Source organism: Myotis lucifugus, unplaced genomic scaffold (genome assembly GCF_000147115.1).
Source record: "Myotis lucifugus unplaced genomic scaffold, Myoluc2.0 scaffold_955, whole genome shotgun sequence".
NCBI classification, from domain to species: Eukaryota; Metazoa; Chordata; class Mammalia; order Chiroptera; family Vespertilionidae; genus Myotis; species Myotis lucifugus.
This window is the reverse complement of record NW_005872003.1, coordinates 34,739-50,206: the sequence shown is the minus strand read 5'-3', so window position 1 is coordinate 50,206 and position 15,468 is coordinate 34,739. Positions and strand designations below refer to the sequence as shown.

The following is a 15,468-nucleotide window of genomic DNA, read 5'->3' as shown; positions in this document are numbered from 1 at the left end:
TACACACATTCCTCGTTTTTTAAAAGGTCCCAAATAAGTTTTGCTTCTGATGAGTATTGGGTTACCAGCTACCAGGAACCGAAGTGTAGTTTGGTCCTTCCTCCGCTTTGCAGCATCACCCCCACCCCTGCCTTTGAGAGGCTCTTCTCCCCACATAGGCTAACAAAGTTTGCTGACTGGAGCATTTTAAGGCCCTACAGTGTCTCCCCTCCTCTGCTCTACCTTCCCATATTTTTGTGTTTTTGTTTTGTTAAATATCTTTTTATTGATTTCAGAGAGGAAGGGGGGGAGAGAGAGAGAGAGAGAGAGAAACATCAATGATGAGAGAAATCATTGATTGGCTGCCTCCTGTATGTCCCCCACTGGGGATTGAGCCCACAACTCGGGCATGTGCCCTTGACCAGAATCGAACCCAGGACCCTTCAGTCTTCAGGCCAACGCTCTATCCACTGAGCCAAACTGGCTAGGACTGTTTCCATATTTTTGTACAGTATTTTTCTGCTTTGCTTTTGAAGAATTTGCTAATTCTTTGGGATTAAAAAATGTTTCTCCTTTATATGTTGATTTTATAGAATTAGAGTATTCAGCTCCTCTGCCTTTCTTTGCTATGTTAGCATTTAGCTGAATTAACCATGACAGTGGTAGGCACCACTGAGAAACCCAGTGGGATAAATACCCAAAACAGGACCTGTTTACCTTTCTGCACCCAAAACTCCATGGGGGTGGAAAGAGAGGGGGACACTATTCCTCCCACCCTCCCTCCTCATCACCTATCCTCAGATCTGCCCGGGATGGAGTGGTGTGAGCTGACCATACTTGTGTATTGGATTTTTTTGAGAGGTGACTAGATCTTTTTGTTTTCTAATATTATTTAGCAACTAGTGCCCCAGTGCAAGGATTTGTGCACATTGAAAGGAAATTAATTAAAAGGTGGCTGGAGGGACGGGACTGGGTGAGCCAGGCCATACACACTCTGGAGCCAACCTCCCGAGGTCCCTCCCTGGTCAGTGGTAATGTGGCTCAAAGGGCGTCTGCGGAAGGGTGTCTGCAGAGTGAGCGGGGTCCCTCCAGCAGGTGGGGTCCCTCGGCCTGGCCTGCGGGGATCAGGCTGAAACCGGCTCTCCGACATCCCCTGAGGGGTCCCAGATTGCAAGAGGGCAGTTCTCTGGTGACGCACCCCAGAATTGGGCTCCCTTCTCTCTGGTTTTGGGGTGCATCACCCAAGAACCGCCACTGCCAAGTCACCGCAGCTCTGCAGCTCCTGCATTGAGTGTCTGCCCCCTGGTGATCATTGCAAGTCATAGCTACCAGTTGGATGGTCGGATGGTCGCTTAGCCTTTTATATATATACTAGAGGCCCAGTGCACGAGATTCGTGCACTCAGGGAGTCCCTCAGCCCAGCCTGTGCCCTGTTGCAGTCCGGGAGCCATTGGGGGATGTCTGACTGCCATGGAGGCGGGAGAGGCTTCAGCCACCGCCCCTGTGCTCACCAGCTGTGAGCTGGCTCAGGGCTTCTGGCTGAGCGGCGCTCCCACTGTGGGAGCTCACTGACCACCAGGGGGCAGCTCCTGTGTTGAGTGTCTGCCTCCTGGTGGTCAGTGCACGTCAAAGGGACCGTTCTGTCATTTGGTTGATTTGCATATTAGCCTTTTATTATATAGGATAGATATTTTGTGCTTTTATTCATTTCCTGGAAACATATTTCTGATTTTTTTCAAAAGTTTGTCTATAGTCATGAAGATTCCAACTTGACATAGGATTTCAAATAAAGAATGATTAACCATAATTTCTGGGCTAGGATTTTTGGTTCATCATGCTTTGCTATTAGGGAGAATTGAAGCCATTCTCACTGAGTGCATTTAGAGATGGGCAGCGTTGTGGTTGGATGTAGCTCTTTGGCTGTGGATTTCTGTTCTCCATCACTAATCCTTCCACTTTGTCTTGGTCACTGTCCCAAAGCTGCGGTCGTTTCTGCAAGTCCGGAAGTACAGTTTGGATCTGGCGTCCTTGATCCTGTACGCCTACCAGCTTAGCACAGCTCTCGCGTACCTGGAGAGCAAGAGATTTGTGCACAGGTAAGGTCGGGGGAAGGGGGTGGCTTTGTGCTACTTGACCCGGTGTGCAGGTGCTGTGTCTGCCCTGGCCCAGTGAGGTGTCAGTTTAGATCAGTTCAGTTTTCCTTCCACAAACACTATGGAGAGCCTGACCACGGCACTAGAGCAGCGAACACTACGTCCTGACACACACTGGCCGGGACCTTCCAGGACACCGAGTGTCATGAGCATCCATGGTGTCCTCTGGGATTTCTGATTATAACCTGGGTCTAGTTTGAATGCAAGTGAGGGCTTGGTATTGTGTTAGTGTTTGGTGATCTGGCATTAAAGCGAGCACATCAGCAAAGACACTGACAAGTAATGAGATGACTTTTATTTCATCCTGCCTCTGAGGCCAGCAGGGTCCGACCATGGCTGTGGGTCACTGTCAGTAATGCCGCTGCAAAAACGATTGTTTGAAAAGTAATGAGCGGCTTCATTATTGGAGAATGTGCTTTGCCATCATCATTCCAAATATTGATCATCATATTAACGAGTAAATATCTGCCAGAAGAAACATTTGAAATAAAATAATAGAGTGTCCTTTTTTTCAGTGTGTGGTAAATCTCCTGTTTGCATTGTATATAAGCTCTCTTTCAAAGTACCTATATGTCTTTATATAATATAGATGACTTGGTGGTTTATTTTCCTTGTGTTAAAATTTGTTGGCCCAAATTCTTCCTTATCAGGGACATTGCTGCTCGGAATGTTCTGGTGTCCTCAAATGATTGCGTGAAATTAGGAGACTTTGGATTATCCCGATACATGGAAGACAGTACTTACTACAAAGGTAAGATGGGAGCAATAAATAAGCAATAGGTTCAGGACCTTTAATGGGTGTTATTCCTTTAAAGCATTTCTGCTCGAACTTCGCAGCCCATGCCCATCACTCAACCTCTTCAGAAAATTTGTTGGCCCAAATTCTTCCTTATCAGGGACATTGCTGCTCGGAATGTTCTGGTGTCCTCAAATGATTGCGTGAAATTAGGAGACTTTGGATTATCCCGATACATGGAAGACAGTACTTACTACAAAGGTAAGATGGGAGCAATAAATAAGGTTGAGAACCACTGCTTTAAAAGGTATGTTTGTAAGAAATAGGCTCAGCTGATTGTTGACAGGTGTGAGTGAGTTCACAGGAGGGACAGCCTTCCGACAGGTGCAGTGCTGGAGCGCTGGTGTCCACGGGCACGCGTGGGCCTCAGCCTGACCGCCTCCATGTCACTCACAGCAGGTCACAGACAAGGACAGAATGTACAGCTTCTAGGAAAAACACAGGAGTAAATGGTATCTAGGGCTAGGCAGAGAGTCCTTGGACTCAATACCAAAACATCCATAGAAGGAAAAAATAGATAGATTGGACCTCATCAAAATTAAAGATCTTTGTTCTGCAAAAGACCTGTTAAAAGAATGAAAAGACAAGCCACAGAGTGGAAGAAAATATTTGCCAACCACATATCTATCCAACAAAGAACTAATGTCTAGAACAGGGGTCCTCAAACTACGGCCCGCGGGCCACATGCAAATACAAATATTGTATTGGTTCCCGTTTTGTTTTTTTACTTCAAAATAAGATATGTGCAATGTGCATAGGAATTGGTTCATAGTTTTTTTTTAAACTATAGTCCGGCCCTCCAACGGTCTGAGGGACAGTGAATTGGCCCCCTGTTTAAAAAGTTTTAGACCCCTGGTCTAGAATATAGAAAGAACTCTCAAAACTCAGCAGTAAAAAAAGAAACAAAATGGGCAGAAGAAAGAAAATGAGCAGAAGATATGAAGAAAGATCTTACTGCAGAGGATAGGCAGGTAGCAAATAAGTACATTATTAAAGAGGGACGTGCAGGTGACGACCACAGTGAGACCCCGTTGCACACCTATCAGAACAGCTGAAGTAAAAGTGGTGATGCCATCAAGTGCCGGCGAAAACACAGAAACCAAATTCCTGAAATCACTCGTGAGAAAGTGAACAGTGCAGCCGCTCTGGAAAAGAGCCTGCAGTCTTTGTAAAAATTATTTATTTATGTTAAAATACGTTTTCATTCGTTTCAGAGAGAGGAAGGGAGAGAGAGACAGAAAACATCAATAATGCGAATCATCGATCGGCTGCCTCCTGCACGCCCCCCCAACTGGGGATCGAGCCTGCAGTCCGGGCATGTGCCCTAACCAGGAATTAAACTGTGATCTCCTGGTTCATGGGTTGACGCTCAATCACTGAGCAACACTGGCTGGGCTATTTTTTGTTGTTATTTTTAATCCTCACCCAAGGGTATGTTTTTTTATTGATTTGAGAGAGAGAGGAAGAGAGAAACATTGATCACTTGCCTCCTGCATGTGCCCTGACTGGAATCGAACCCGCAGCCTTTCATGTAGGGGCTGACTCTCCAACCACCTGAGCCACACCAATGAGGGCAAGCGTTTTCGGATCCTTTGCAACCTAAGCATGCAACTACCATGTGACCCGCAATGACATCCTGGGCATTTCTCCAGGAGAAATGAAAACTTGTGTTCACTCCAAGCCTGTATTTGAAGGGTTATTGCAGCTTATTTCTTGTAGCCAAGGATTGGAATCAGCCCAGTGTCCTTCCTCCGTGGACACAGACAGACACCCGCAGCCCTGGGCGGTCCCAGGGCTCAGTGAAAGGCATCTAACACACCTCCAGGGCTTCGGCCCATGAGGTTGAACTGAAATCCAGCTCATGTGATTTTTCTTTAATTTGCCAATCTTGGACAGATTGACTTAGGTTCTTCAAATTATTATTGACCAAATGTTTTTATTAATAAATGTTTGTATTCTAGTGCTTCAGCTAAGGTTTGAATTATAAATTCCTATTATGCTATTAGTGTGTATTCTAATTATTACTACTGTTTACAAAGGCCAGTTTCTCAGTTGATGGACTCTTCTTGTAGCTCCTGGCTGCTCTCTTCCATATGCCTTCTGTATACTACAGCCTGAAACAACTTCAGCAGTGATCCTTTGTTGTGTGAAAAGAAAAGTCTTTGGTTGTGTATTCATTTTGGTTATTTGGTCAGATAACTGTAAAACAACCAAGTCAGCTTTCCCGTGTTTTAAAGTTTAGTTCATGTCCAGCTCAAATCCTAACTGGTCCAAGTCCTGGAATCCCAGTAAAGAGCTAACCCCTAACAGCAGGGTACGAGAGCCGGCCATTGTTTAGTGTTCGATGGGAGTGGGCAGCTTTGTGCACGTAGCCTCTCAGAAAGCTCAGCGCGTAGAGTCCACTGGACTTGGGGAAAACCACCCTGAGGGTTGGGTCCTTCAGATCAGTGCACAGCTGTAGAGCAGTTTGTCTGGAAGGAAGCAAACAGGGTTTGAGCTCAGTTGTCAAGAAGGTTCTGGAAGTTAAACGGGAAAGTGTCATTGGAAGGAATATAGTTGTCTCCTGACGCCAAGTCACCAGAGGCGTGCTCCCTCCGCCACAGAAGGAAAGCCAGGCTCGGGCTCGTCACCCAAGGCGCCTGAGCCTCATGTTCTAAAGAAAAGAGAACCTACCCGGACAGGTTTAGGGTTGAAGGTTATAGCTGACGGAGATAAGCATGCATACGTACTCTTTCCCTGGGCACCTGCTTCAGAGTTCCAGGTGGCTTCATGAATGGGAGGGGCTGTCTGTCCTTCGCAGGAGCTCCTACCGCGAGGGCTGCGTCCTGTGGATGAGGAGTTGCTTGGGGAATCGTGAAGCTGCTTAACTGAGCTCCAGCTAAGCCTTCTGCACGGGCTCCCTCTCCCTTTCTGCTCCCGCCTCCCCGCGGGAGGGCACCAGTGCTCCTCGCCCCTGCCCAGTGGAACCTGTCACCCTCCCAGGGACCTCGGGACATCAAGGGAAGGAAAGTAATTCTCCCAGAGAAACGAGGTTCAGGGCCCAGTGTTGAAAGCTTTTTATCTTGATACTAAAAATATCACAAGCTGTAACTGTTAGCGTCCTCAGCAGGTAACAGAAACTCACTGTCCAAAATTAATCTTCTAGCTTCCAAAGGAAAATTGCCTATTAAATGGATGGCTCCAGAGTCGATCAATTTTCGACGCTTTACCTCAGCTAGCGATGTGTGGATGTTTGGTGAGTATTTGACAAGCTTTGTGTTGTTCTGATGATGTTCCCCCGCTCTCCTAAATGCACTGCGCCTGGTCCGAGCATGTGGGTGGTGTCCTCTTGGACTCACTGGGCAGACAGCCGTGGAGCTGCACGCGCCAGCTGCCAGGTGTGGCTTCTGCGACGACCCCTCTGGTCCCTTCCGTCACTCTTCCCTTGCTTCTCCCCCACAGGGTGGTCGCCTCTGCTCCCTTCTCTCTCTGTCTTCTCGTTCATTCCTTTCTGTGATGGACTTGAGTTAACTGTCCCTCTGGCTCTGTGATTGTCCCGCAGACCCGGGGACCTAAGACCGAGCTTCCTCCTCTCTGCTGGACTCTCCTCCTTCCTCCCTTGTCTCAGGGCTTGAGGTTTGACCCTTGTCTCTGTGGTCCTGCCCCTTCCATGTCTGCTCTGTCCCTTCCCGCCTGATCCACTTCCTGCTGTGGGTCATTGAGCACCTCCCAGCTAGTGTCAGGGGCTCTCCGAGTCCGCACTGCACATCCGGTTTTCAGTTCCTCGCCTTCCAGTACAGGTGACGCCCCCTCCCCACCCCCTCCTGCTGTGGCTCCTCCCACCTGGAACACCTTATCCCGTACTCTCCCCCAGTGCGAGTTCTGTATAACCTCAAGGTCAGCTGAAATGCCCCTTCGTGAAGCTTCCTGCGGCAGGGGTGGCGTCCAGATGCAAGGACTCCCTGTCTCCGCGTCTTCTGCACTTTCCCTGTCCTAACACTCACGTGGAGCTTGCGCATAGTCTAATGTGTCTTCTCTGCTGGTATGTTTATGTACCTTTTCCTACAAATAAAAACAACTTCATCTCTATCAAGTGTGTGTCCTTATTTTCTCCTATTTCCCTGCTGTCGATTTAGTAACCGTCTAGTGCTCTCACCGACCCCAGGCTCAGGGAGGGCCTCTTCAGCCAAGTAGGAAGCAGTCCGACAGGGTCAAGAAAGGCTCTGGGGCCTGGCCGGTGTGGCTCAGTGGTTGAGCGTTGACCTATGAACCAGAAGGTCATGGTTCAATTCCCCATCAGGGCACATGGCTGCTTGTGGGCTCTATCCCCAGTAGAGGGTGTGCAGGAGGCATCTGATCCATGATTCTCTCTCATCATTGATATTTCCATCTCTCCTTGTCCCTTCGCCTCTGAAATAAAGAGAAGAAAATATTTAAGAAAAAAGGAAAGGGAAGGGAAAGGGAAGGGAAAGGGAAGGAAAAGAAAAGGGCTCCGTCCCAGGACCTCGCTCGTTAGCTGTGCAACTAGGGAGCAGGTTACTTACGTCAGAGATTCTAAATGCCTGTTTATTTCATATTTTAATGTTCCTGGAACTGGGCTGTGTGCACACCAGTGGCGTGTTCTGCACTGGGTTGCAGGGCCTGTTTTCCTGTGGCTGCCTTGCCTGCGCTCATGGGGACCTGGTCTGTTCTGTGCATGTTTCCTCTCTGGTCTGGATGAGTTGAAAGAGCTTTTTGGTGAGATGAAGACAATTCTAAGAGATGACAAAGGCTTGTATCATTTAGCTGGCAGCATTCCCCCTTTCTTAGTCATATAAAGAACGGTGCACCCTGCAGCCCGTGGCGTCTTAGACTTGAGGAAATGCTGTATGTAAAGAGATGGAAGGTGTGAGGGTTGAGGATGACGTGTGCATTCAAGGAAGGGTGTCAGCGGTGTGTCATGTTTTCAGTGTTGCCGATAGTGCTGTCCCAGTTCCGATGAGAAAGCAGCACGGAAGCGCTGTCTTTCCTTGGGAATTGTTGGGCTTTGGCTAATTCCAGGGTCTAACTCACGTGCTCTGAGAACATGCCGGGCCTCCTCTGAGGGACGGACCGTCTTAGGAGCTGAAGATTCGGACGGGAAGCCCAGCTCCCCTCCTGAGGGCAGCAGGTGCACAGTGTGCACTTCCGAGGAGTAGAGGGGAATCGGGAAGAGCTTTACAGAAGAACTCGCAGATGTGCCTCCAGAGGAGGGTTAGTGAAGAGGAAGTAAAGGGGCATTAAGTCGGAGAGCTCACATGAGCAAAGGCAAGTTTGTGCACCTTCAGGGTGGCAAGATCTCCAGGGGCCAAAGTGCCGGGTGCTGACCGGACTCTCCCAGGAGAAAGCTGCCCTCCCTCCTCGCCGGGCTCGGTTCCCTGGTCCTTCCCGGGGGTGGCCCTCATTTTCAGTTTGAGGTTTGGTTCATTTGTTTAATTTAAAGGTGAATGCCCAGTTGTTCAGACGATCCTGAGAAAGTGTGAGATTCTCAAGGGTAGGTTGTGAGACTTTCTGAGGTTGATCGTGGAGTCTGTGGATGAGAAGTTCTAGGCGCAGTGACTGACTTGTCAGTGAACAGTGCCATGTGCACCGAGTCCAGGACAGACACAGCTCTAAAGGGCTCCAAGTGTTCCAACTGCAGAATGTCAGTATCGGGCTTCCGTTGCTAGGCCGCGGGTCAACCGCTGCGCTCATAGCAGGTCGGACTGGCGGGCGAGGAGCTGAAACCCGTTCCACTGCCTTTGAGCTTACTTTTGAACTGTCCACCAAGCCAGGAAGTGGCCCTGTACTGCCAGGCCGTTTTCTAATAGGAGTTTTAGAGAAGAAAACGTCATAGAAAAATTACGGTTTTTTCTTTGGTAATTTAATGTTTCGTTATTCACATTATATTAAAGTCGTGCTGCTGTCCTACAAGAGTTCATTGAATGTGCTTTATTGAGCTGATTGCCACATCACACAGCTGGTGGTCTCGTGCTGACTCTGAAGCGATCCTGCTAAGTCCCCTGTTCTGTTCTCACCCATTTCACAGGTGTATGTATGTGGGAGATACTGATGCATGGTGTGAAGCCTTTTCAAGGAGTGAAGAACAATGATGTGATCGGGCGCATTGAGAATGGGGAGAGATTGCCAATGCCTCCAAATTGCCCTCCCACCCTCTACAGCCTTATGACGAAATGCTGGGCCTATGACCCCAGCAGACGGCCCCGGTTCACTGAGCTCAAGGCTCAGCTCAGGTAGGAGTGGGGGGAGAGAGGGCCGGGCTGGGCAGGCTCCGCTGCTCCCTGAGTGATAGCAGTCACGGTCGCTTTATCAGTGCGTCAAAGGCTGACCCTGTTTCTTGGGCAAACATAATTTTGAAACTTATTTTGCATTTATTTATACCGTGCAAGAGTCTTAAGTAGATTACATCTTCAAATCTTAATGAACTTCAAGTTATGATGAAATCTCTCTCCCCTAACTTCTCACTGACTTCGCATGGCATGCGAGCTCCTCGGTAATGTAGTCCTCGCTTGCCTGTCCGTCTCCTCTCACACCTCAGCCCCAGCCCTGCCCCTGCCTGCGCCCCGCAGCACCGCTCCCTGCCTCTTCTCAGGCCGCTCTCTCAGGTGCCTTCCCTGCCCTCGGCCCCCGATGAACCTGTGCCGTCTTTAGAACCAGCCCAGATGTCCCCTCCCTGAGGAAGCTTTCCCCCCAATCTGCCCTGCCCCCAAGAGGCAGCCACTCCTTTGGCATCTTTCCAGAACTCCTGTCATCACATTAAAAAGTCCATTTAGAGGCTCCGGCTTTGTGCCAGGCACTGCTAGACCCAAACCTTCAGTAGCTCCCAGTCCCCAAGAGGCACACTCGGACTTCTTGTGTGCTGAGCCCTTAGCCCTCTGCACAGAGGTGGCCCTGCCCCAGGCCTGGGCGTTTCTCATTGGCTTGTTGGTGTCTCCAGCCAGGCTCAGGCTCTGGATGGGCCCCACCGGGTCTTACTCATTTCTGTACCCTGGAGCTTAGGACCAGGCACCCATTACGTGCTCAATAAAAAGTTGCCTAATTGAATTGAATTAAGTCTAGATTAAGACTTAATACTTTAATAAGTAAGATACTTTAATATTATACATATGCTCGGGGAGCTTAATTTTATAACCAACCAGTGCCATGGTTTATTGTGAGCTGTGTCACCGTTTCATATTTGGGGTGCTTCCTTGAGGTTATGTGAGATTTTTTTAAATTTGCTGTCATTTAGTCTTTTTTCATAAAAAGTAGTCAATGTCAGGGTCCAGAAGGCCTGAGCTCATCCAGCCCAACCTTCACCAGTGCTTGAACCCTCCTTAAACCGTCTATAGCAGCGGTTCTCAACCTGTGGGTCGCGACCCCTTTGGGGGTCGAACGACCCTTTCACAGGGGTCGCCTAAGACCATCGGAAAACATATAATTACATATTGTTTTTGTGATTAATCACTATGCTTTAATTATGTTCAATCTGTCACAATGAAATTGGGGATCACCACAACATGAGGAACTGTATTAAAGGGTCGCGGCATTAGGAAGGTTGAGAACCACTGGTCTATAGCCTCACCTCCTCTCAGGCACTCAACCTGCTGGACAAGTTTCCTGAAAGGAGAATTCAGGCCCCTGGGGAGAAAGGGAAGGGCATCCAGGCAGCAGCTGTTTGCTGAGTGCCTGCCTCTCTGAGCTGGGCTGTGGAGGCCTGCCCCCGGGGTAAGGTCCCGTGGAGGAGACAGGAGTCGGCAGTTTCTGCCCTGCACCGCCCGCTCCAGGGCGCACAGCCACTCGCTCTGCATCTCACTACATGGAGGTCTTCAGCACTCCTAGACGGCCTGCTCCAGGCCAAAGTCGAGCTTCCTCATTTTCCTACGACTTTAGTGCACGCTCTCACCGTTAGGGCTGGATTTGAACGTGATTCCTGTTTTGCTCCTAAACTTGTTGGTTCCTCCTTGATCTTTCCCCACAACTCACAGATTCTGCCCTTGCAGTTTCTGCCCTCTGGTCCCAGTTCCATCTGCCTGCCTCCCTGACATCTTGGCTCTTGACCTTGCATCCCTGCCATCGCTCTGCACAGTGATGGGTTTCTACTTGGGCCTCTTCCTCTCTGTCTCCTGGGCTCTGGGAAGCACTGCTGGGCTTTGCTCCTCCCCCTACCCTCTCTGCCTCCCGGCTGTGCTGCCTGTTCTCACAGCCCCTCCACCTGCATTTGAAATGGCCGCTGGCCATCATTTTGTCCAGAGCAAAGCTGTGGCCTTCTCCTCTGGGCCCCTCACCTTCTGTTGTGACAGTGGGGCCTTTGTCTTCAAGTCCACCTGGGAGTCATGGGTAGTTCCTCGTTGCCCACCAGCTGACAGCCGGAGGCCTGGCCCCTGTGGTGCCTCCAGCCCCGTCCTCCTGCCCGTCCTCCCGCCCAGGAGAGCTCCTTAGTCCATCTCCTGCAGCATCGCTGTGGGACATGACCCTGACTCAAACAGTGCGGCCTTGACCTGCCAGTTCTTTCCGTCCTTTTCTCACACTGTGGCCAAGCTAACCCCGCCTTCTGGCCTGGACCACCTCCTCCCCCTGGTGACCCTGCCTGTCACTCTGGGCTTCTCCTGTGCTGGCTCTTCTGTGACTTCCCAGCTGACTCACTGCGGCCCTCGGAGTCTTCCGGGCACTGTGCTTGTCCCGTCCCCCATGTTGCCACACGGGCTGCAGCCGCGTTCAGTCCCACAGACACTGAGCCCCTCATAGCTGAGCCTGGTGCTGGTCACGGGGCAAGATGACTAGAACACCTTTCCTGCCCTCGAGGAGCTCACAGTCTAGTATGTCTCATCCCCTACTAGACTGAAGCTCCTTGAGGACAGGGATCGTCATACTCACCTCGGGGTCGCCCGCACCTCCGGCCAGGAGCCTAGGCAGGAGGGGGTCACACAGCCACTGAGCTCATTGCCCAGCGCATGCGAGGGCACTGACGTTCACCTCGGGCTGTTCCTTGAGGCAAACTAGCCCAGAAACTACCCAGGGTGGGTTTGTAGAACTAAAGATAATTATTTTCACACACACACACACACACACACACACACACACACACACACACGGTTCCTAGACTATAATTCATGGATATCTTCTTATGCACAATTAGCACAGGCCATTGAGAATTAGTTTATTCTGAATTGTCCTATATGAGTCAGAAATTAAATTTAACTTTGTAATTAAAAATGTATAATATTGCTACCAAAAAGGCCAGTGACATTTAACTATGATCTGCTAGCTTGCTTGGTCACTTACATGTAACAGTGTATCACAGTCATTAAATAGGCTCTTTTACTGAGCTTTTAAAAGGTTTTATTATATTCAAGATGCTTGCAAAGTAATACATTTGGAAAGTCCTTACCTCAGGGCAGTTAATAATGTTTCCCAAATCCCATCCTCCTCGTCCACCTTAAAAGAAAGTACTGCAGACACTCAGCAGGGTGCCCGCCGGACGCCGCCCACCTCGGGTCCTCTGTGCGCCCCTTCCTCGGGTGAATCTGGTCGGGCAGACTCAGGAAGTGCTCGGTCACACTGTCGTGGGTGGGTCTCTGTGACTCAGAGTCTGTCCTTACATCCTGGGTCTTACTCATGGGTGTGAACGCACCTGCACAAACTCCCTCCGCGGGGGCACTGGCGGGTCCTCGGGGAAAGTTTCTCTCCACGTGTTCTCTGGCGTTTTTGTGCTGTGTGACTGACAGCTGATATGTGCACTACTTTTCAATGAAAATGTTGTTTAATTGCTGATAAATTCAGTTAATTTTTTGATAGATACTATGCCAGGGAGACCACAGTAAACAGCTTTCGTATTTGCCCTTTGGGAGCGGACGTTCAGAGTCCTGTTCCCAGCTGCTCTGCCTGCCTGAGCGGCTCCTGCCGGCATCGCAGTGTCCGTGCTGCGTCCCTTATGGAAACGTCCTAAGTTAAGGTGCTTCTTACGCCCTTTTTAGACAAACGAGGGCAGTGAGCAAATAGGATTATCCGCTTAAAGCTCTATACCGTAATTTTTATACTTTTTAACTTTTTATTGACATACAAAGATGTGAACATATAAACATGCCAAGAAGTAAACGGCTTATTAAATTTTCACAACCAGGCACACACACTCCTATAACCAGCATCCAGAACAAGGCAAACGCTGCCAGGGTCCAGGACCCCCCCCCCCCCAGCTGCCCTCCCAGTCACGGTGCACCCCAAGCTCACGAACGTGGCAGGCTCCCCTGCCTGAGGTCACGTCAGTGGACATTCTGTGTGGACTCTTCTGTCTTGTGGGTTGGCTCATGTGTCACTTGGGATGGTCCCTGTTGTCGGTGGCTGTGGTGTCCGTGGGTGACGGGCACAGCTTACCCACTCCACTGCTGGGGGAGGCTCGGGTCCCTTCCAGTTTGGGCTGTTGCGACTCGTGCAGTGTGAACGCGATAATGGGCGTCTCTCGGTGAGCACGCGTTCAACAGTATCGGTCCCGTGTGTACCCAGGAGGCAGCCGTGTGCACAAGTCTAGTCAGTAGGTGCCGCCAGTTTCCAAAGGGGATGTGCCCACAAACTCACACACTCGTTCTCCAGCCCCAGCGTGTTAACCCGGGGCCATCACTCCTGCTCCTGCACGCGGTGTCCGCCAGGACAGCCGGCCAGAGGAGCTGAGTGGTGAGCAGGCAAATTACCTGAGCGTTGCTGTTCCAAAGACACTGGCCCGTGAAGTATCAGCCTCAGGGGCCCGTGATTCTGAGTGGGTCTCCTGTCACTGAGCCTGGGAAGACCTTTTGAACCAGCACCGTGTCCACTGATACAAGTCTCCATCGCTCCCGTTAATGGACTAGTCGTGAACTTCAAAACCGGTGTTTACTGAGCGCTCTGTGGGCCCGGCTTTGTGTGTGACCTTGACACGTGGTTTCCTCTTCGTCCTCACAGCCCTGGAGATGAGGCGGCGGCATCGTTCTCAGTGTGCTGAGGGGGTCAGGCAGCTGACCGCAGCCGGGGCTGAGTTCCAGGCAGGCCCGCCTGAGCCCAGGGCCCGAGGTGGCAGCTCTGCTCTGCGCCTTGGTTGAGACATGCCTAGAGGTTAAGTGCTCCACCTCATGATATGACTGGTGAGCACCTTGGTGATGTTGTTCAGTTAACAAGGAAAAAGAAGAGCCCGGCCGGCGGGCTCAGGGGCTGAGCATCACCCTATGAACCAGGAGGTCACGGTTCGATTCTCGTCGGGGCACAGGCCCGGGTTGTGGGCTCCATCCCCAGTGGCGGGCGTGCAGGAGGCAGCCGATCAAGGATTCTCTCTGATTGTTGATGTTTCTATCTCCTCCTTTTCTCTTTGAAATCAATAAAAATATATTTTAAAAAATAAAATAATTTTTAAAAAGGAAAAGGAGGGAAGCATACTTTACAGGGATTCCCACAGGGGTTTTACGTTTGTTTGAGTGTCAACCAAACAAAGACCCCAAAAAGCATGGCAGCATTCCTGGCGTAGGCACGGAGGCCCCACCCAAGGACCTCAAAGGGTGACGTGTCTCTGTGTGCTGGTTTCAGAACATTTGTTCTCTTCCTGATATTTGTTTCGCTGTCACAGCCCGTGGCCTCTGGAATCCCAGAAGTGTGGGAGCGGTTCGGAAGTGTTGGGGAGGCCCAGTCTGTCTGTGGTGACTTGAGGCGAGGCGGCGGCAGCCATGCCAGCGTGTGGCCGTCTGTAGTTACCGGCTGTGGATGCCTCCTATCTGCATGATACCAGGCTGTCTGCAGCTTGGGGGGTGGGGGGGGGTTATTGTTGTAACTTAACATTGTCATGTCCCTTCTTCGCTTTATCGAGCAAAGCTGGCCTCAGTCAGGGCTGCAACCTGCAGTGGCTGCAGCCACAGGCTCGTGTAGTGTTTTTCTTATTACATCTCAGTATCGTACCCAAGGGAAGGTACGCAGCATCTCAGGGCACAGCTATTTCAGCTCGTCTGTGAGGCTGCCCGTTCAGGCCAGCTGCACCTTTCGGGTCAGTGGTGTGTACGTGTGTGTGTGCGTGTGTGTGTGCGCACGCCTGTGCATGCCTCCTACATAAGCACAAGCTCAGAGAACACTTCCTGAGGGAGGTGTGGAGAGTGCTGGACCTTGTGTTGTGAAGGCGAGAGTGGAAAAGGCTGTGTGACCGTGGGCAAGTGACTTAGCTCCCTGTAAGAGCAGCATCACGAATCCCACTACACCTGGTGTTCAGGGTCAAGTGAAATCACCTGCGCAGCTCCGAGGGTGCACCGCTGCTCTGGTGGCAGTAGTGACGCCAGGGCTCTTTCTGAAGACCCAGAAGGGACCTGGGACGTTGGAGGACAGAAAAGCGGACAGTAGCCGTTTTGGAATTGGGTTGTTTGAATTTGAAAGTGTTCGCTGTTACTACCCAGATACCAAAATGCAAAGCATATCCTTTTGACATTTTATAGATGTCTTATGGAGACATGGATTTAAAAATTTTAATATGTGAACAGCATCTTATACAAGTTCTCTTCTCTTTTTTGATTCTTCGTTTATCCTAAAAGGTGGACTCTGAATTAAAAGCTCTAGGTT

At 50.3% G+C, this 15,468-nt stretch overlaps 1 protein-coding gene across 21 annotated transcripts in view; it reads left to right on the top strand.

The window, feature by feature from the left end:
- PTK2 (protein tyrosine kinase 2) overlaps window positions 1-15,468 on the top strand; it is a 101,380-nt gene that overhangs the window by 55,533 nt on the left and 30,379 nt on the right. For 17 of the 21 annotated variants that reach the window (XM_023747718.1, XM_023747715.1, XM_023747714.1 and 14 more), the window contains 4 exons: window positions 1,960-2,075; window positions 2,783-2,883; window positions 6,074-6,163; window positions 8,954-9,158. In XM_023747718.1, coding sequence (XP_023603486.1) covers window positions 1,960-2,075; window positions 2,783-2,883; window positions 6,074-6,163; window positions 8,954-9,158 — 512 coding nt within the window. Of the gene's footprint in view, window positions 1-757; window positions 841-1,959; window positions 2,076-2,782; window positions 2,884-3,019; window positions 3,130-6,073; window positions 6,164-8,953; window positions 9,159-15,468 lie in introns of those variants that run through there. The other 4 variants (XR_002827228.1, XR_002827227.1, XM_023747727.1 and 1 more) reach the window with 3 other exon arrangements.